General features: G+C 39.3%; 1 protein-coding gene across 3 annotated transcripts in view; it reads right to left on the reverse strand.

Annotated features, from left to right (window-relative positions):
• The window catches only part of FMO5 (flavin containing dimethylaniline monoxygenase 5), a 35,667-nt gene that overhangs the window by 6,931 nt on the left and 6,336 nt on the right, over positions 1–22,400 (reverse strand). For all 3 annotated transcript variants that reach the window (XM_023193440.1, XM_023193441.1, XM_023193439.1), the window contains exons 3-7: positions 17,688–17,876; positions 15,240–15,402; positions 14,335–14,477; positions 10,806–11,005; positions 6,387–6,739 (exon numbers count right to left, since the gene is read on the reverse strand). In XM_023193440.1, coding sequence (XP_023049208.1) covers positions 6,387–6,739; positions 10,806–11,005; positions 14,335–14,477; positions 15,240–15,402; positions 17,688–17,876 — 1,048 coding nt within the window. The remainder of the gene's footprint in view (positions 1–6,386; positions 6,740–10,805; positions 11,006–14,334; positions 14,478–15,239; positions 15,403–17,687; positions 17,877–22,400) is intronic.

Raw genomic sequence — 22,400 nt, forward strand, 5'->3', positions numbered from 1 at the left:
ACTGTAAAATTACCTCAGTAGAAACACTAATAACACTAATCCTATAAACAATTACTATGCTATGGAGAATTCAAAGAAATAGAGGATAGTTTCCTGTACTCAAGGAGGTTACAATTCCCTTGATCATTACCACCACCACCACAATATAATATTAACATCTGTAGCTTACTCTACTTATTCTCCTTTGTCTTCAGAAGAGAGTTCCCCTACTCTGACTTCCAACCAATACCTGCCTCCTCCCTGATGTAGTCTTTCAATTGGGAAATGAAATATGGACATGAGAAAATGGCCTTAAAAGTATATGGAAAATCAGTTACAAAGTTAAAGGGCAGGGGAGTGGGGAAACACACCTGCACCTGTATTCTCGATAACAAAGGGGCCTTATGTCAACAGAAAGAGAAGGAGTAAAAATAAACTCTTTTTTTTTTTTTTTTAGACGGACTCTTGCTGTGTCACCCAGGCTGGAGTGCAGTGGTGTGATCTCAGTTCACTGCAACCTCCGCCTCCCAGGTTCAAGCAATTCTTTTGCCTCAGCCTCCTGAGTAGCTGGGACTACAGGTGCATGCCACTAAACCCAGCTAATTTTTTTTGTAATTTTAGTAGAGACGAGGTTTTACCATATTGGTCAGGCTGGTCTCGAACTCCTGACCTCAGGTGATCCATCCGCCTCTGCCTCCCAAGGTGCTGGGATTACAGGCGTGAGCCACCACGCCTGGCCAAAATAAAAAATCACTTTTTATGCCTAAAGTCCTGTGGAAGATAAGCCTCATCTTCTAAACCTGTTTCTTTGATAAGAGTAGGAGTTAAGGCCAAGGGGAACTCATAATACCTAATCTTGACTGATAAATTTAAGTATGATGCATACACAGTTCCAGTTGTAGGAATTATACACCAAGGATAGGGCTAGACAAAGGCTAAATAGTATTTAAGTCAGTATGAATAATGCTAAGCTTAAACAATTAGTTGTATGCCCCTATAACTAGGGACTATGCCATGTAGAAGATTTTGGCCACATCCAGTCCTGAGGTGTCACTCCATAAAATTGTGGAATATAGAATTTCAGAATGGCAATATATTTTACCTGATACAAGTGTTCTTTCTACAAGTACTCTAACCTTGTGGTTATCTCATTCCTCTTTAAACATCTCTGGTGATGGGTATCTATAATAATTATATCTGAGGTGATTATACAATTATTTGACTGCTCTAGCTGCTGGAACATTACTATTTTTATTGACCCCAAGATCCGACTCTGCATTTGTACCATTGACCAAGCTCTGCCTTCTGGAGCCACAGAGTTTAATGTTAATACATGACAGCTCTTGAAACATTTGGAAATGACTGTCATAACTCCTTTAAGTCTTCTCATTATCAGGCTAAACAGTACACGTTTCCCATATAATGGATTTCACATTCTCTGCCATCTTGCTTGCCCTTCACTAAGCATACTCTAATAACTATCCTGGTGTATCCCTCTTAAAATATGGAACTCAGAAGTTCATCACTCTCAAATAGCCTTCTGTGGTTTTCCATGTGTTTTTACATTTTAGCCATGGGAATTATTACTTATCTTCATAAATCAATTAGGAAACACTGAAATGGCTTCATTTAAGATTAATCACAGGTCTCTTCGGATATTCAAGAAATGCATTTTGAGAGTCAATTTCCAAATTACTTCTCCACAACCACAAGTTTTACTTCTATTAGCTAGAAACATGAAGGAGGACGTGTATTTCTCGATTGTGGGAGACACCCAATTCATAAAAGACAGAAAAAAAAAACAACAAAAAACCCTATATATTTCTCTGTCTATAGATAGATAAAGATGTATATACATCTTAGTCTAGATCTCACAGGGTAAAAAAATTTTTTTAAATTAAAAAATTTTAAAAAGATGTATTCATCTTTTTACCTATATACCCTGTGGTACAGTTATGTCTTAATTCATAAATTTTGTTTTTGCAGTGTTTCCTTGTTTAGACATATTAGCTTTACCATATTTCTTATCTCCCTCCAGGTCTTTGCTTCCCATCTTAGATTCCCAATTCAAATGAATGGCCTCAACACCTGAACAGAGTCTTTTCTGTCTCTCTTCTCCAATATGCTTTCTGTCACCAAATTCTTCAGATTTGCTTGTGAAATTTCATTTAAGTCTGGCTTCTCCAATTCCTTTAGATTGTCATTGCCTTGGTTTAAAGCCCTCATGATGTCTTACTGAGACTTTTACCACAAGCTCTTACTGACCTATTTCCCATTTCACTCCTCCCTAACATATCTTCTAAATTGTACATCTGATTTGACTCCTCTTCCAGTTAAAATCCTTCAGTGGTTCTCCACTGTATACCTTAAATGGAAACTTCTTGATATTGCCTGTGAATATGTCTAGTTTCATTTTCCTTCATTCCTATAACACTTTATTTACCAGCATTCTGAACTACTTGCAGTTCCCAGAACTCTATTTGTTCTGTCACTTTTATCTAACTTTGCATAAACAGAAGTGATTATTTCCCCTCCATGGTCAATATTTCCCTGATCTTTTAGTAAATTCCTATGTAGTTATAGGGAGAATTGGGTACTTATTGCCCATTGCTCCCATGGCAGCTCTTCTGCATTGCTACTGGAGCACTTGTTTAGGGTCTTATTAAATATCTGCTGAATGAACAAATCATTAAGTGTCTGTTTACGTGTCTGTGTTTGATATGGTTTGGCTGTGTCCCCACCCAAATCTTATCTTGAATGGTGGGTCCCATAATCCCCATGTGTCATGAGAGGGACCTGGTGGGAGGTGATTTAATCATGGGGTGGGGCTGCTCATGCTGTTCTCATGATAGTGAGTAAGTTCTCAGAAGATCTGATGGTTTTATAAGGGGCTTCCCCTTTCGCTCAGCACTCATTCTCTCTCCTGCCACCCTGTGAAGAGGTGCCTTCGGCCGTGATTGTAAGTTTCCTGAGGCCTCCCCAGCCATGCAGAACTGTGAGTGAATTAAACCTCTTTCCTTTAGAAACTACTCAGACTCAGGCAGTTCTTTATAGCAGCATGAGAATAGACTAACACAGTCTTCCTTGCTTGACTCTGCATTCCAGAAAGTTAGGGATTTTCTGTTTGGTCATATTTGCATCTCCAGCCCCTAGCAGAGGGCCTGGTACATACTAAGAGGTCAGTATATGTTATCTGAAGAATGTTGAAGAACAGTGAAGAACTGAAGTTCAGAGATCTTCCAAGGGTTCCAAGACAAGGTGGGAAGGAAGAGAGCCTGAATTATAGTCCTGTGGTAGCAGGCCTTCAGTCTGCTGTCAGCCTAAAGCAGGTTGTGTCTGTGTACTCCTGACTTGCCCCTGCATATTTCAATGTATAGCTGATGTTATGAGAGAAAAGAGATCTGGCTCCCATTCTGCAATTTCAGTCCAGTTCAGGCTTTTAACATAACTGGAAATTGGCTAAGGTAGCCCAGAAGCTGAGATCCTCAGATAAGAAATTTCTACATCAGAATTTAGATTTTCATTTACCTCAAGGCTAAACTGGCATTTATTAGAATAGACGTTTATTAGATACCTCTTATGTGCTAGGCATTGGTCTAGACTGGCAATACAAAGGCAAATAAGCATGAGTCCTTTACTTAAAGAGCTATCACTATACTACGAAGGGAGGGAAGAAATATGCGTAGGCTTTTCCTATACAAATAAAAAGTAAAGGGAGGCATATCAAGGAGAAAGGACAGTGGAAGCAAAAGCACACGGTACAAGGGTACCTGCTCTGTTTGCTGCTTAGTGGGTATGTCATCCAATGCATTTAGAGTATTGTAGCAAGTATGGTAAAGACTAGTAGTGAAAGATGGGACTGAGGCCAGGCGTGGTGGCTCACGCCTGTAATCCCAGCACTTTTGGAGGCCGAGATGGGTGGATCATGAGGTCAGGAGATTGAGACCATCCTGGCTAACACGGTGAAACCCCATCTCTACTAAAAAATACAAAAAAACTAGCTGGGTGTGGTGGCGGGTGCCTGTAGTCTCAGCTACTAGGGAGCTGAGGCAGGAGAATGGCGTGAACCCGGGAGGCGGAGCTTGCAGTGAGCCAAGATAGCGCCACTGCACTCCAGCCTGGGTGACAGAGTGAGACTTCATCTCAAAAAAAAAAAAAAAGATGGGCCTGAAATTGGAGGTTGTATCCAATTTGTGGAGGATCTTGAATGCCAGGTTATGACATTGTGATCCAGAGATTTGGTGTAACTTGATATAGTTTTCAAGGAAAGAAAGTTGCTGAGTGAAAATAAAACACTTGCAAGGACTGCAAAAGAAGCAATGAAAAAAACTACGTTTCATTTCAGTCAAGGCAAGGAAGTAAATTCAGTGTTCTAGAAAAGAGTAGAATATTTTCTTGACAAGAGAACAATAATTCCAGAGAACAGAAGAAGGAAAATGGGGCTTGATAGGGGACAGACAAGGAAGGATGCAGGCTTTGTTGGGCAGACATGAAAAAATGGGAAAAACAAGCTAATCCAAAGCGTTTAAAATTGGCATAGTGAAGGGATAATTCAGGGAAGAGAAAGGCAAGAATGTGGGAGGCAGACAGATTGGTCATGGACAGAATAAAAAACCCAGGGTTCCTGTTGGAAGTCTGGTAAAGTTATAGAATTCTGAAGATTTCTTCCTTCCAGGTGTTAGAAAAAAGTTGGAGGAATTAGCACTAGGCTTCTGCTACCATAGGAAGCTGGGCTTTTTGTACATTTTCCCTAAGATCCCCTAATCTCATAGCTATAATGCAGACTCTTGCAAATACTCATTTTCTCTATTTCCTCTCAATAATTCACTTGGTCTTAGAAAAGAGTCCCAGTTGCTTAAAGTATACTAAGATGCTGTGGCCTGTTTTAATGAACTGTTCTCCCCTTATGTAATTGACCCAATTAAAAGTTCACTTTAATATGACTAGAATTAGGCGAACCTAATGGGCTATTTGTGTTTGACTACTTGTATAGTGCTCTCAGGTAGTACATAATCTGCTGGATAGGAATGGAAGTAATAGAAATTTGGGGAAATTTAGAAAGGTTGTTGAATTATCAACTCTAATAACATTGGTTCTTTTTTTCTCTGCAACTGTGAAGATTTTCACTAGGGAAAACAAAAAAGGTGTAATTCCAACAGGAACTCTGAGTTTTAATTAAATGCTAGTAACAATAGCAAATTTTGTTATAACAACCATAGAATCAGTGAATTTCTTCTTTAGAAGGACCCTTAAACATCACCTTGTTTCTCTCTATCCTGAGGCTTGAATCTACTCCATACCTTCCCCCATCCCGCCCGGCCCAGTGAGTATTCAGTCATTTGGCATCCTTTTCCTATTCTGCTTAGAATTTCAGAGGCAGCCGGTTCCATCATGAAATGGCATTGGCTGATAGGAAAAAGGTTTTGGATTTTCTTCTTAATGGTAAGCTGATGTGTAACCCTCAAGATTTGACTCCTTGATTCTGGTTTGACCCTTTGAAGCTATACTGAGTAAATCTAATCCTTCTTTCATGAGACTTCCCTTCAGATATTTGAAGGAAATTCTCATATCTCTCCTGAAGTTTATCTTCTCCAGGCTAAATCTCTCTCCAGCTGTTTCACATGTACTTCAGATGGCATGTTTTCAAATCCCCTAAACCATTTTAATCTCTCTCCTTATTTAACGCACTCCAGCTTCACTTTTTAAATGTATCATTAGGTGTGGTCTGGCCAGTTTAGAGAACAACAGTTGTAATGTTGTAGGACATTATAGTTTTTTAATGATGCTAGATTTAATTATTTATTTGGAAGCTATAGCATTCTACTGACTCATATGAAACCTATTCCCCATTACTTTTTTCATATATTCCTAGCCAAAACTGAAAGAGGGGACATAAAAGGAGAAAGGTGAGAATTTGGGAGATTGAATATCCTACATTATTGACTAGTCTCCAATCAGGTCTTAATTTTTGGCCGAAAGCGAGTCATACTATTTCTATATTTTATTTTATCTATAATGAAAGAAGATAAAACTATTTTACTTCATAAATATATGCCAGTTGCCTAAAATCTAGATGAGTAAATTCTAATTTGGAGTACACATTGGAATCACTGGGGAATATTTTTCTCAAAGATGTTATGACTGCCCCACCCCAGGCTAACTAAATAAGCATCAGCAAGGATGGTTTCAAAGCATGCATAGCTTGGAAAAATTTCCCAGGTATGATGTATGTCCATGGTTATAAATTGCTACTTTAGATACACTCAAAAATAAATTTTTCTGTACTAACTTTGTGCTAGGCACTGTTGTAATCATACATGCTATCTCTAGCTATTTAGAAACAAGTATCTAAACAGAGGTAAACATATCACCAAGTAATTAAGTAGTCTATTTGCATGGTCACTTACCTTTAAATACCTGAGTGGCCCAGCGTCCTTGGAGCTCTGAAATGGGCATAATGGCTCCTAAGGGCTGAATCAAGCCTATGATTGCAAGAGTTGGCCTTTCCAGATTAGGAGGGAAGACCCTTTTATACAAGGATATCTTGTTTTTGACCACTTTGACAGAATCTTCCAGAAATGGAAAGGCAAAGCGATAGCCTGTGGCAAAGATAACAGCATCAATGTCATCCTCCCTGGAGCCATCCTCAAATATGGCAGCTGTCTCCGTGAATTCCTTCACATTTCCTTTCACTTTCACCAAGCCAGAAATGATACAATTTGGCAGGTCATCATTTACGGTTGGATGCTGACTCAGAGCTCTGTGAGTGGTGACAAAGATCAAGTGAAGGAGAAATGAGAGAAAGAGAAATCAGTACCATATAAGTAAAATTTTGCTTTGGTGGAGGTAAACAGTATGCCAATAATCTTCCCCTTGGTCTATGCATGAAGTTTGGGAAAGGTCTAATTTATACTAGGTTGGCACAGATGAAGATCAGAGCTGAAGTTGGACCCTGGATGCACTGAAAGGGACAGTGTTGGAGGGGTGAAGGAAGAGTGTTGTTTGAGGAGTGGATATATGATTTCTCAAGTAACAGTAATATTCTATGTGTGATATGATAAGGCCACAGGTCAATAGTTTGTATCCTCATATCAAGAAGTCTGACAGAACTAAGCTGTCAACATTCTGTTCAGTCTCATTTCCAGTTTCAAAGGCTCAAGAGCTAGGTTTAGGCCACTGTGTTCCAAATTGTATAATAAATTACATGTATGTACCAACTTACAATTTGTAAGTGGCTTTTACATGCTTTAACTTATTTGACTCTCACAAAACTCTATGAAGGAAGCAGAACAGGTGTCATTATCCCGGTTTTATAAATGAGGAAATTGAGGCCTAGAAAAATTACATGACTTGTCCAATGATACACAGCCTAGGATTTTAGAATTTATGTCAAAGCTGTTTTCAATGAATTATATTGGTATACTTTGGGCCTGTTACTGTTTCCTAGGGACAGCGTAGGATATGGATACTGGAAACATTGGGTTGGTGCAAAAGTAATTGCTTTTTTTGCCATTACTTTTAATAATAATAAGGCTGGTTCCTAGTATTGTGGATCTTTCTAAAAAGCAGTCTTTTTTTTTTTTTTTTGAGATACAGTCTCACTCTGTTGCCTAAGCTGGAGTGCGGTGGCACAATCTTGGCTCACTGCAACCTCCACCTCCCGGGTTCAAGTGATTCTCCCGCCTCAGCCTCCTGAGTAGCTTGGACTACAGGCACCTGCCACCATGCCTGGCTACTTTTTGTATTTTTAGTAGAGACGGGGTTTCACCATGTTGGCCAGGCTGGCCTCGAACTCCTGACCTTGTGATCCTCCCACTTCGGCCTCCCAAAGTGCTGGGATTGCAGGCGTGAGCCACGGCACCTGGCCTAAAAAGCACTCTTAATGCCTGAATACTAAATTAACTCATCTTCAGATGGAGCTATCCTGGCCTCAGGAATTTTATATGTTTAAATTATCACTACTGGTTTGTTGCATTTAGTTATGCTTTGACACTAGGTCGATTGTGTTCTGCATTCCAACCTAATGATTTCATCATTTTCTCCAAACCTACTCCTTTTCACCAGCAATACCACCATCCATCCATATAGTTGCCCAACCCACAAAACCATGAGTCTTATATCTGGTCACCAAGCCTTTTCCCTTTCTCCTCTTAACATCCCCAGAACAGTTTTATCTACTCTTTATCTCAACCAGATGATACAGTTTTGTCTTTAGGACCTCCTGTCCCATCCCACTCCCACACCATTTTCAAAATGGTCTTTCTAAAATGTATTATTATGTTACTCACTTGCCTAAATCTTTGAATGGCTTTGGACTGTCTTCATTACATACTTTTTATGTAGTAGAGCAAAGGTTGTCATGCCTAATAAACCTAGAGATACATTCAGTCACTCCTCCATCTTTGCTATATAGTCCAGCCATTCCAGACTACATGCAGGTCCCGGAGCATTATATATTTTTTGCTGTTCCAAGACTTTGTTTTTGTAATTAGAATGCTATTCCCTTGCTCTATTTGTTTGGCTATCTCCTATTATTCAACAAAGCCTCAATTTATTTTGCAACCACCAAAAACATGCATGGTAAAATAATTAGGTGAAAGGTTTTTAGGAAACACAGTCTCCAAATGTCACCACACTGATTAACTTCAAAGGGAAAAAATATCTTTATAGTGGAGAAACTTGGTGGTATCTATACCACCTTATCTAAGTGGTCAAATTTAGCATAATTACTGTGAGAGACGCTGACATCATGTGACTCTTGATATGACCCCCTAAGACCAGCATCCCCTATGTAGTGTATGTGTCAAAAACATTTCACCTGAATATGAGAAAGGAAGAAAACTATGCAAGTCTAAATTTAGAGACTCTCTACAAAACAATGCCTTGGGTTCTTAAAAAGAAAGCCCATGTCAAAGAGAGAATTATTTCAGATTAAGAGAGATTAAAGAGACATGACAACTAAATGTAATGGTGTGATTGATGACCTGACAGGACACTAGATTTAAAAAGATTTTTTAAATCTATAAAAAATATTATTGGGGCAACTGGGGATATTGCCAGTGTATTAGATAATATATTTTATCAATGTTAAATTTCCCAGGTGTGATAATTATATGATGGTTATGTAGGAGAATGCCCTTTTTCTTACTTGATATACACTGAAGTATTTAAACTGCCTTAACGACTCTAACGTACTCAAATGGTTTCAGAAAAAAAAATGTACTTGTGTATGTATGCCCTATATGTGTGGATGTATCTACAGAGAGGGGATAAGAGAGGAAGCAAATGTAGCAAACTTAACAGGTGAATCCAGGTGAAGGGTATATGGGTGCTCATTGTACTTATCATTTTGCAACTTTTCTGTAGATCTGAACATTTTCAAAAATAAAAAGTTGGAGGGAAAATAAACTTAGAATCAGCCTCTAGAAATGTTTTCCCTTCCTGGTTCTGTGAGGTCCCCATCCTTTGTACTTTCATAGCGCTCTATGTATTTCTTCATTATACTCTGCCCTCTTTCTTCTCATTAGAGTATTTAAGGTAAGATCTATTTCTTGAGTCTGCCATTTATTATTTCTGTTGCCCTCGGGAAAATTACTTACTTTCTCTACATCTCAGTTTTTATATCTGTAAAATGTAGATAAAAAATTGTGGAGGCCAAAGTAACTCCATCTTAGAAGCTAATCTACCATATTGACTTCTGATCAACCCTGGTTCCAGGAATACCTCTGAGATTTCCAGTTAATCTGTTGTTTAATAGCATGTACTTACCGTAAATCCCACTCTTAGGGCAAACTCCTACCCATTCACTCTGAAGTATATGTGCCCCTCCCCTAATGTATGTAATCCCTGGGTCGGGAGGTAATGGTGTGGGGATCTACCATCTTGTCTCACCACTGCCTGAGACAGACATGGCTTCTGTTTGTAAGTCCCTATAAAATGTTTCTAAGAAACTGAATCTGTCAGCTTTTTCTTCAGTCTCTCAGCTTTGGAGTAGGTTTGCATTGACCTCCTCACTGTGAAACAAAAATAGTGCCAACTTATAGGGCTATTGTAAAGATTAAGTGAGATACTGCATGTAACTCATTTAGCACTGTGCTTATCTTATAGAAAGTCCTCAGAAAGGTGAGTGTTATTTCTATTACTATTACTATTATGTCTTTTCTCTCTGTATTTCATGCCCATGTATGATGCCTGGCTCATAACAGGTACTCAGTGAGTAAATGATGCACTCAGCTCCCATTTTGTTGTTGGGCATCATGCAAAAAGAACTGATACCTGGGGGAATGAGAAAAGCGTTACTGCCAAAGAGAATTCTAGACTAAAAACCCACAGACCAATAGATCTTGGACATCTGTGGGTACAAGTTAGAAATCTGATTTCAGATTCTATGAGTCTATAGGCTTTCTTTTCTTTTCTTTTTTTTTTTTTTTTTGAGACGGAGTCTCACTCTGTCACCTAGGCTGGAGTGCAGTGGCACAGTCTCAGCTCACTGCATCCTCTGCCTCCAGGGCTCAGGCGATTCCCCTGCCTCAGCGTCCTGAATAGCTGGTACTACAGACAGGTGCCACCATGCCTGGCTAGTTTTGTATTTTTAGTAGAGATGGGATTTCACCATGTTGGCCAGGATGGTCTTAAACTCCTGACCTCAGGTGATCCACCCGCCTCTGCCTCCCAAAGTGCTGGGGTTACAACCGTGAGCCACCACACCCAGCCACTATGGGTTTTCTTAATGTATGGGTAGAGGTAGCTCTACTCTTAGCCAGTGTGAAGAGTCCTTATTCTTGTGCTTTGGCCATTATCCCTGCACTCCCATCCTGGGAACATACCTGTGTTTAGGCTTCAGGCCAAACATTTCATGGTCAAACCTTTGGTTCATCTTTTTTTCCATATATTTGTTTGCTAATGATTGGCCACAGATCTTCCACATAAAATATGTAAGTCGAGAAGAGAACAACACATCAAAAGGATATCCATAGTTCCCTACACGATTCAGGATCCAAGCCCCTCTCCTGGTGCTGAGGAAAACCTGGGGCATGGAAGAAATTGTTTGCTTTAGTCACTCAGATTCATAAACTTTCAGAAGCACCCCCATTTTCTTCAAGAATCAGTTCAAACTCATTAGTCTGGCTTTTTAACCCCTGCATAATCTTTGTGGGTTTTTGTGTTTGTTTCCTGCCATTTTCCTTCCCAAACACTAAACTTACAATTAAATTGGTGTATCTGCTGTCCAAGAATATGTCTTGCTCTAATCCACCATTGTATTTCTGTTCAGTGCCATTATGCCTGCCTGAAATGCCTTCTGTCTTCTTAACTCTCCAAATCCTGTTCATTTTAAAGACCCAAATCAAGACTGCCTCCTCCATGAAGACACCAGTGACCATTCAGGCTGACAATTTTCTCCCCATCCTCTGAACTTCTCTAGCACTTATCACCTGTAGAACTCATTAAAAATCATGTACTGGTGAAGTTGAAAGCAGCTGGAGACCATTTAATCTAAAACCCTCATTCTTTTGCCATTGACATTATTTGCATTATTACAAAAACTCCTGCTATTTATCATTTTTATTGATACTAAACTTTCTACACTCTTAATTTCTGTCTCTTCAAATGTGTTTTCTCAAGGGTAGGAGATAAAGCCTACACATCCACAGCAGATTCTGTTTACTGGGATTTGTGACCTTTACGTCATTGTGCTAGGTCCTTCATCTATATTACAACCACCTCTTGAGGAAAGTATTATTACACCCATGTTATAGATGGGGGGCATGGAAAGGATGAATAACTTGCCTGAGATCACAGAGCTAGTAAGTGGCAGAGCTGAATTTCCAACCCAGGTCTAACTCCAAAGCCTGTGCTTAAGAAATGTTTGGGCCGGGCGCGGTGGCTCAAGCCTGTAATCCCAGCACTTTGGGAGGCCGAGACAGGCGGATCACGAGGTCAGGAGATCAAGACCATCCTGGCTAACACAGTGAAACCCCGTCTCTACTAAAAAATACAAAAAACTAGCCAGGCGAGGTGGCGGGCGCCTGTAGTCCCAGCTTACTCGGGAGGCTGAGGCAGGAGAATGGCGTAAACCCGGGAGGCAGAGCTTGCAGTGAGCTGAGATCCGGCCACTGCACTCCAGCCTGGGCGACAGAGCGAGACTCCGTCTCAAAAAAAAAAAAAACAAAAAACAAAAACAAACAAACAAAAAGAAATGTTTGACTGATTATTTAATGGAGAAAAATAAGATTGCTAATAGAACAACAGGAAGCTAGTCAGTCTTTCTGTGTCCTCCCCTGGCTAAAGTCCATGTTCAGAGCTGATAAAGATTTGATATTCAGTTACCTGGCAAAGGAATCACTTTTTCTACATTATGAAACTGTCTGGAGATGGCTTCCAGATGGTAAGTTATATAAGTACCTTGCTTCATAGTCTTTTTGTCTAAGATGACCTGTCTACAGAGGGATAATTGTTTACTTCACAAATCTTATCTTCCCTATGGTGACTGTAAGTGCTGTGATAATTATGTACTTCCACAGTCACAGTTGAAAGAGCATATATGGTCTTAGAAATTGAACAGTTTTGTGTGTCGGCTATATAATTTCTGATGAGTAACGAAAACACTCAGAGCCCTAATTAAAAGGTTTCATATTTATGAAGTAGTAACAATAATACATAGATCACAAGGCTGTTGTGATAATTAAGAAGTATGTTTGTAAAAGGTGTGGTATATAGTAAACACTTGATAAGTGCTTAACTGCTGTCATATTTCTTATTTCAGTTTTCCATTTATACCTTGTTTTAAGCAAATAACATTTACAAATCAGATATATAAGGAAAATTGTTTAATCAATGTAATCTTATATGAAATTAATATTGAAAGAAGGGAATGTTTTCTCTTTACAAAAGCATCCACAAGATTATATGAAAAACTTCCATGATATACTGAAACATACAGGTCCATTTAAAATGTTTGATTTATAAACAAATCTTCATGAATACAATTTACAAGTAAAGCAAAAAGTTAGAACTCAGCAGTTGAGTTTCTTCAGCTTGCATTAGTGGTGTGTGTGACAGTATTGCCTCTGCTATGCAGACATAGTTTTCCTTTGCATTTTCCCAGGCTTTCTCACAGACATAGCCACCTCATCCGTACCCACGCACAAATGCTTTGTTATTTGGCAACCTGCAGTTCCCCAGGGCAGGTAAGGCCAAGATCCCTTAGAACTGCCCATTTGACAAGCCAATGATATTAAAGAAAGCTCTTGCCATGGGTCCCCACTCTTCCTTTTTTGCACATTCTTCTACCATAACACCCATACACGTTTTAACCCTTGTTTATATAATTACTTTAATTATTTTAATCCTTGTTTTTATATTGTTATTTCCTGATAAATGTCTGTTGAATTAATTCATGAAGTAACATATGAAATAATTTTTGTGGTTATAGATGAGGATAGTAATGAGAAGAAGTGTTTTTCCAACAAAGTTGCTGAGTAAGAGTCATTTAACAGAATTGTAGCACTAAGCTTCTCATTAAAATAAAACAATTTAAAACATCTTTGTAGAGAAGCATGGCTTAATTAAAGTTACTAAAGAACAACGAAGACGTTTACCTATTGCCAATAGAGTTTAATTCAATAAATACATTAATAACAAAATACAATATTGGCATGTCTTTTTCCAGGGATTCATAGTGAAGACACTTGCTTCTCAGTTCAAAATCTGCTATACAAAAACCAAAACAAACAAAACAAAAAGCCAAGGAGATATAATTGCTTTAGAATGAATGTTATTCTGAGTTACCTAACTGTATGCAAAGGCTGGGGCAAGCTGCTTGTATGTGCTACGGTTTGGACGCTATACGGATACCCACATTGTCTTTGGGAAGATAAGATTGCTTCTTTTTGGGGAGTGTAAAGGAAAATTCACCCACTATCCTATGAGTGAAAAGTTTCTAATGATCACAGCGTGTTTTCCTTTATATAAGAACATAGCACTTCTGCTGGCCAACAGAAGATCCTCACCCTCAATACTGCTCTCTAATAACCTCCAGCAATTACTTGGTCTTTATCAAAGCCAGAGGCACACTCTAAGAAGATGCCTGATTAGGATAATGAGCCCAGACTTTAGCCGATCCAGTTCCTTGGTGTGAGGCCAGCTGCATAATGGAACTCTAACTGGTAGCCTTAACTCCTCTATTAGCATCAATCACAATGTTGCCAACTGAGGTGATGAAACCGAGCCCTACATTTGCCACTGGCACTGATGGGCTATGTGCAGGTATCCCTACTCTCTGTTGGGCCCACCTGCAGCTTCCTTGGAGAAACTGAAGCTAGAGTTAAGCAAAGTAAATAATGGAGTGATTCAAACCTGCTTGGCTGTGTGGCTAATCTCTACAGCCAGATCCCCTCCAGAATTCCCAATGCCAATTATAAGGACTCTCTTTCCAGTGAATCCCTCTGGGTTCTTATAGTCTCGACTGTGGAAGTACTGCCCTTTGAACTTCTCAATTCCTGCAAGAGAAGGGAAAATAATTATTGGGTAATGGTTTATATGATGGATATCATTTGTCAAGTCACTTGGTCTTTTTGCAGACTTAAGTTTAAGCATATATTCTCCAAGTGTTCTCTTTATTCAGCTACTTTCTTGCCTTTCTCAGTATTTTTGCCTATTTTTTTTTCCCCGTAACCTCAGAGTAGTACCTTGTGATTTCCTTGTCATAGGTACTTTGCTTAACTCAGGATGTGTTTGTATTTTGGATTTAGAGACTATGAATATAAACTGCCTCAGAAAACCTCCATTCTCTTTTGTCTTTTCATCCCCTTAAATACCTACTCCCATTTCGCTTACAGCACATATATTCTTATATACTTTAGAGTATACAGAGTACTTTTTTAAAAAATGAAAATCCAGGCCAAAGACTGAAATTCTTCAAGCTTTCATTCCTTCCTTAGAAACTCAATATTTCTGTTTATTGCTGAAAAATTCCTCATTTAGCCTAATGCTCCTCAAGAACTCCACATTCTTCCTTTTGATACTTAGAAAAACTAAAGTCATTGTAAAACTAAAGAGATCTCAAATTTTACTCTAATCTCCAAAATTACAAAAATGACAATAATACAAGTTACCCCAACATCTTTCTGGAGAACAAGAAGAATTAGGGTAAGTCTTACTTCATTCCAAAGTAGGAATTACTCAGACTACAATCCTCCCATTCCTCAGGGGTCAGGTCACAGGCATGGGTCAAAGGTCTTCCTTCCTGGTAAGTTGCTCACCAGGGAAGCTTTCCAGAGGTAGATGAGCATCGGTGTGATGGCCAGTGCAAACCATGACTCCATCAAAGACATTTATCTCCTTTTTCCCTTCAGACTCAGTGACCACTTCCCATTGGCCTGAAGTTGAAAAATCAGGCTGCTTCTTCACACTGCACACAGTGGTCTGAAAAGAAAAGTGATAACCACAGGGACATCCCTGACATGGCTCTCCTTGCAGTGTTACACAAAGGGCTGATATCACAGGTACTATCACATAATAGGACCCATGCAGGGATATTTGATTTTCATATTCCACAAATAAGACTGTTTTGTTTTGGGCTGTGGCCAGAATGAGAAAACTTCCCCAAGACAGAAAAAAAGAACATAGTGTTGGCAGGCTAATGTACCCTCCTCTTCTAGAAAAGTGCAAGTCACTAGGTCTCTTGGTCCATGTCCTAAGGCACTGTAACACCTGATTAAAGCCTGGGCTTCTCCTGTGTTTTTATGATACTCCATGCACTAAATGCCTATTCTTCTCCTGATCCCTATATGTCCTGAGATCTTGTGATGTCTTCTTACCCCAGGTTCTCTTCTTCTGGCCACCTTTAAACAAGTGACTGAGCTATAAGGCTCCTTTTCCTGGCAGGGTAGAAAAACACCTCAGTGGCTCTCATTTTATATAAGTGAATCTCCCTTTAGCTCCCATAAATACCCATTTTACAAGGAACTATAAAGAAAGAGGCTATGAAACAGGATAGTGTTACGATTTTTAACTTTATAAAAATAATAAATATGGGTTACCCTACTTAGGTTAAGGAAACAGTATGTGCTTCTAAGGGCCTATGACCATAATGTCTTCATGGACTAATACAGACATTACCCCTGGCCAGGTGCGGTGGCTCACGCCTGTAATCCTAGAACTTTGGGAGGCTGAGCCAGGTGGATCACCTGAGGTCAGGAGTTCAAAACTCACCTGGCCAACATGGCGAAGCCCCGTCTCTACTACAAATATAAAAATTAGGCGGGTGTGGTGGCACGTGCCTGTAATCCCAGCTACTTGGGAGGCTGAGGTGGGAGAATTGCTTGAACTTGGGAGGTGGAGGTTGCAGTGAGCCGAGATTGTATCACTATACTCCAGCTTGAGCAACAGAGCAAGACTCTGTCTCAAAAAAAAAAAAAAAAAAAAAAAAAAAAGAGAGAGAGAGAAAGAGAGGGAGAGAGAGACCATCCCTGCATGCCCTGGCCATCCAGCACTATTTATAGTTCCTCTATCATGTTCTTTTACACAGGCTGGTGCCTCTGCCTAGATAACCCTTTTATTCCTTATTTGGTAGACTCCTACTCACCCTTCAAGACTCAGCTTTAAGAAAACTTTTATCTCCTTTAAGAAAACTTCCCTGGAACCTGTCCTGTTGGGTTCAACATCTCTCCTCCGAACTGCAACGTATAGATCTCTAGCATTTGTCCCCATGTAACTCTTTATTTTTATTAATTATATTTATAATAAAATTTTTCTTCATTTGTTACCCATTAACTAAACTATAAAGTTACTGATTTTTCTTTTCTGTCTTTGCATATTCAATGCTTAGTATGATAACAAACTTGTTCAAAAAGTATTGTTTAAACAAATGAAGAGAAGCACCAATGGAATGTAAATGACTTACTTTAGAAGTTCACTATGTTTTCATTTTCTTATTGTTGTTAAGCAGAAAAAGGCATGAGTTAGCAGGATGATCAGAAGGCAGAAGGTTTGAGCTTTTTGCCAGCTGTCAGAAATATCTGTTCTTTTATGGTCATGATCAGAAATTATAGAAAAGTCCTAGAATACTTTAGAGCAGGAAGGAACCATGGAAGTGATCTAGTACAGTCATCTTGTTTTATAAACAAGAAAATTTTTAAAAATTGAAATTGAGGAAATTGCTTGTCTAACATCTTAGTTAGTTAGTGGTAGGGCAAGCTCCAGAATTCAGGTTTTTGTTCTGCAATTCCATGTTCTTCCCTCTACACCAAAGTTAACTACCCAACAACTATACTTCACTGGGATTTATGATGTTCATGTAAACAAATGTATTGGAAAGTACTTCAGAAAGTACAAAAGGGCAAAGCAGTAAAGGACTGTGGAACCAGAAAGTTTTAAAGTTCCCATACCTATCAGTTCCCTTCTGTAATGGGGAAAACAATTCCCTTCATCTGTTTATTGCAATTATGTGCAAATAATGTGAAATGAAGGTGATGAAAACACTCTGCCAGGTGGCTTCCTGTATCTGCAGCCAAATATATGAAAGCGAGACCATCCCTTGAATATTTTTGAGGAGCAAGGAGGGCAAAGAATGGAGTTTTTCCCTGGGTAGGATAAATACATGTGCAAATCAAGCCAATCTTTAGAAGTAAACATTGGTAACTGAAACCACATTATTCATTTACTTAGCAAACAACATCAAACACAAAGATATCCACACAATTTTCTACCTTAAATCGAATGTACTTTAGAAGGTCAAATTCTTTGGCATACATCCTGAAATACTCCAGGACCTGGGCGTTATGCATGAAGTTAGGATAATGATCTGGGATTGGATAGTCACTGAAGCACATCATCTCTTTAGAAGTATTGATGATCACTGATTTGTAAATACTGGCTCTTCCTTCTTCAGGATTTTCCTGCAATAAATAGAAAATATTCATAGCAACTTGAGAATCATCTTCATGTTTTATAAATAGTCAGTAAACATCTGAAAAAGTTTTCTGAAAGAAGTGTCAATCACACACACACACCTTCCAGTATTTGTGCCCTTATATAGTCCCTTCCCCTTGAATCTCAGTTATCTTTATGACTTGCTTTTGACCAACAGCATACAGTTGAAATGACACTGAATGACTTCTAAGACCAAGTCATAAGTAGCCTTGCAGATTCTGCCTGGGTCTTAGAAAGCTCGCTCTGGTAGAAGCTAGCAGCCAAATGAGAAATCCAACTACCATGAGACCACCATACCATGAGGAAGTCCATCCTCACCACATGAAGAGAATGTCTGGGACAGAAAATATGTGGCCAGTCCCCAGAAATTCTACCTATTCTATTCTATCCCAGCTGAAGTTCTAAACATGTGAAGAGAGTGTTACTAACACTGAGTAATAGTCTTTTAAATGAGTAACAGTGAGGCAAAATGGGAATGTATACAGGAAAGAGTGTAATAGTTTCCATGTACTGGAAACAGTATAACATCTCCAATGTTGTCTGGAGAGCAGTGTTAAAATATATATGAAACTCCTTGCAATTTACCTAGCCTTTTAAAAAAATATTCAGCATTGCTGAGGAAGATTGTTAAAGGATGTTAATACCAGCATTATTCATAATATAAAAATGAAACAAGCTAAATGCCCAACAAAACAACTGAAATTTGAGAATCACTGCTCTAGATCCTTACTACCAAAGTGTGGCCTATAGACTAGCAACAGGGGCTTCACTTGAGAGATTGTGTTAGAAATGCAGACTCTCCCGCCCCACCTCAGACTTACTGAATCAGAACCTGCATCTTAGCAAAATCTTCACGCGATTGAGATGCGAATGCAAACTGAGATGCACTGCATTAGATGACATTAATCCGCAATTCAGTGTTCTTTCCCCTACAACAAACTTCTTTGCATCCTCAAAAACTTCCTATTGAGGCTGGGCGTGGTGGCTCATGCCTGTAATCCCAGCATTTTGGGAGGCCGAGGCGGGTGAATCACCTGAGGTTGGAAGTTCAAGACCAGCCTGACCAACATGGAGAAACCCAGTCTCTACTAAAAATACAAAATTAGCGGGGCGTGGTGGTGCATGCCTGTAATCCCAGCTACTCGGGTGGCTGAGGCAGGAAAATTGCTTGAAGCCGGGAGGCGGAGGTTGCTGTAAGCTGAGATCGCGCCATTGCACTCCAGCCCGGGCAACAAGAGCAAAACTCCATCTCAAGAAAAAAATAAAAATAAAAAAACCTTCCTGTTAACTACCTTATAGCATTGTTGTGGTGATCACATAAAGTAATGCAATGATGCAATCTACCCAGCCTATTATTCTGTCACAGAGATTTCACAAATGAGGAGTTTTCAAATTTTTAGATTTTCAAAAATTGTTTTGACTATGGAAAATCACCTTAATCAATTTGGATCTCCTCCTCCCTTTTTATTCTAGAAATGAACAGATATTGAAATATTGAGTATTATGAAACATTAAATAGCCACAAAGGAGAGTGTTTGTTGGCTTTGTCCTCCTTTAGGATTGATTTTCTCCCATTTTTATTGCGTAATTATTCAATCCAGGAATCCTAAATTGATCATTCCCATTTCTCTGACACATAATCCAAAATCTCATTTCTTTAACTGCTAATAACATTTTCACAAGTCTCCTTTGAAGTCTCTTCTTCTAAACTATCCTACCTATTTCAGCCAAAGTGTTCTCTCTAAGGTGTGGCTGGACTACATTAAAATTTTAGATATTGCCCCATTTCCTGTAGAATAAAGTTCCTGTTTCTCAGCTTAGGATTCAAAGACCTCTGTAATGTTTTGTAGTGTATTCCTTATCTCCCCAACTAGATTGTAAGCCCCTTGAACTGTAGTCATGGTTTTTCTCCCAGCATCCACAATGATACATAGCACTCAATAAATGTTTAATGGATGCATATCAAATTGTACTGAGAAAGGGATATACAGAATAAGATGTAAGTTGGCCGGGCGCGGTGGCTCAAGCCTGTAATCCCAGCACTTTGGGAGGCCGAGACGGGCGGATCACGAGGTCAGGAGTTCGAGACCATCCTGGCTAACACGGTGAAACCCCATCTCTACTAAAAATACAAAAAACTAGCCGGGCGAGGTGGCGGGTGCCTGTAGTCCCAGCTACTCAGGAGGCTGAGGCAGGAGAATGGCGTAAACCCGGGAGGCGGAGCTTGCAGTGAGCTGAGATCCAGCCACTGCACTCCAGCCTGGGCGACAGAGCGAGACTCCGTCTCAAAAAAAAAAAAAAAAAAAAAAAAAAAAGAATAAGATGTAAGTTTCGCAAAATGCATAAAAAACTAATAATATACATCAACATTTATCTCAAAAAGAGTTCAATAAGACACATGTATATCCCAAAATTTTGTCCTAAGAAAAATTGCAAAATAATATAAAGTCAAATGCATAAAGACATATTTTTGTATAACTTAAATAGCAATTAATTAGTAACAATGTTAAATGTTCCCAAAATAGATGAATGGTTTAGTAAGTTACAGTATCTCAACATGCAGAATTTTTTTAAGTTTTTCTTTGAGACGGAGTCTCGCTCTGTCGCCAGGCTGGAGTGCAGTAGCACTATCTCAGCTACCTGCAACCTCTGCCTCCTGGGTTCAAGCGATTTTCCTGCCTCAGCCTTCCCAGTAGCCGGGACTACAGATGCGTGCCACTACACCTGGCTAATTTTTATTTTTTATTTTTAGTAGAGACGGGGTTTCACCAGGTTACCCAGGCTGGTCTCTATTTCCTGACCTCGTGATCCACCTGCCTCAGCCTCGCAAAGTGCTGGGATTACAGGTGTGAGCCACCGCGCCCAGCCTCAACCGGCAGAATTTATCGTCCACACCACTCCATGGGTATCCTGATAAATACGAAGTAGATCCTGCCACTCCACTGCTTAATAGTTTCTCTTGATTCCATCTGGAAAACAAAATTCCTTATTTTGAAATTTAGCACATTTCACAATCTAGCCCGGTTTTTTTTTTGTTTGTTTGTTTGTTTTTTTGAGACGGAGTCTCGCTCTGTTGCCGGGGCTGGAGTGCAGTGGCCGGATCTCAGCTCACTGCAAGCTCCGCCTCCCGGGTTCACGCCATTCTCCTGCCTCAGCCTCCGGAGTAGCTGGGACTACAGGCGCCCGCCACCTCGCCCGGCTAGATTTTTGTATTTTTTAGTAGAGACGGGGTTTCACCGTGTTAGCCAGGATGGTCTCGATCTCCTGACCTCGTGATCCGCCCGTCTCGGCCTCCCAAAGTGCTGGGATTACAGGCTTGAGCCACCGCGCCCGGCCAGCCCGGTTTATCTTTTAATGTTCATCCAGTGTTGTCCTTGTTTAATCTCAAATTTCTAAGTCATTAAATTGTTCCTGAAACACTCTAAGCTCTTGCACAACTTTAAACCTCTGTACATATTACTATTTCTTCACCTGGAAAATTTCCTGTCCTTCAAGAGTTATATCAAACGTCACTTCCTTCAAGAAGACTTTTCTAATTTCTCCAGGGAATTAGATTCCCCTATTCATCCTCCAAGCTCCCAAAACTCTGTTCATATTTCTATAAAGATAACTTAAACACACTATATTATCAAGCATTTATTTCCATGACTGTGAGAAACCCGAGAGTAGCCATATCCTTCTTTAAATCTCTGTTATCATGGACCTGGTGTGTACTGGATGTGCAATAAATGCTTTGAAATGAATTAGTTAATGAATTATGGAAAGTGAATTTGGAGACACCAAAAACTATGATTTTGAAGTCTGTGCAGGAACGTTACAAACGGCCTATGATATAACTTGAAGTAAAAAAGTAATTGTAAAATTAAATTTACATTCTATTCACCAAATATGTAATATTGTGTCTACCTGTGGGTATATAATTGTATAATCTCTCCCTGTTGGACATGTCTCTTTTGAGTATACTTTATTTATTTTAAATAGAAAAAATGTGAAAATACAGAAAACCAGTTGATTTATTAAGGCAGTAGGATTTCTTTCTTTTTCTTTTATTTTTGTTAAAATGTTGTTTGTACAACACCCATTCATGATAAAAACTCTCAGCAAACTAGAAATGGAGAGAAACTTCCTCAATTTGATAAAGAACATGTATAAAATACCTACAATTAACATCATAGTTCATAGTGAGAAACTAGACACTTTTCCCCTAAGACTGGGAACAAGGTAAGGATGATCCTCTCTCATCACTCCTATGGAACATTGTACTAGAAGTCTTAGCTAGTACAATAATACAAGAAAGAAAAGTAAAGGATATACTGATTGGGAAGGAATAAAGATAACTTTTTATTTGCAGATGACCTGACTGTCTACATAGAAAATCCCAAAGAATTAAAAAAAGGAAGGAAGGAAAGAAGGAAAGGAAGGAAGGAAGGAAGGAAAGAAGGAAAGGAAGGAAGGAAGGAAGGAAGGAAGGAAGGAAGGAAGGAAGGAAG

Source organism: Piliocolobus tephrosceles, chromosome 1 (genome assembly GCF_002776525.5).
Source record: "Piliocolobus tephrosceles isolate RC106 chromosome 1, ASM277652v3, whole genome shotgun sequence".
NCBI classification, from domain to species: Eukaryota; Metazoa; Chordata; class Mammalia; order Primates; family Cercopithecidae; genus Piliocolobus; species Piliocolobus tephrosceles.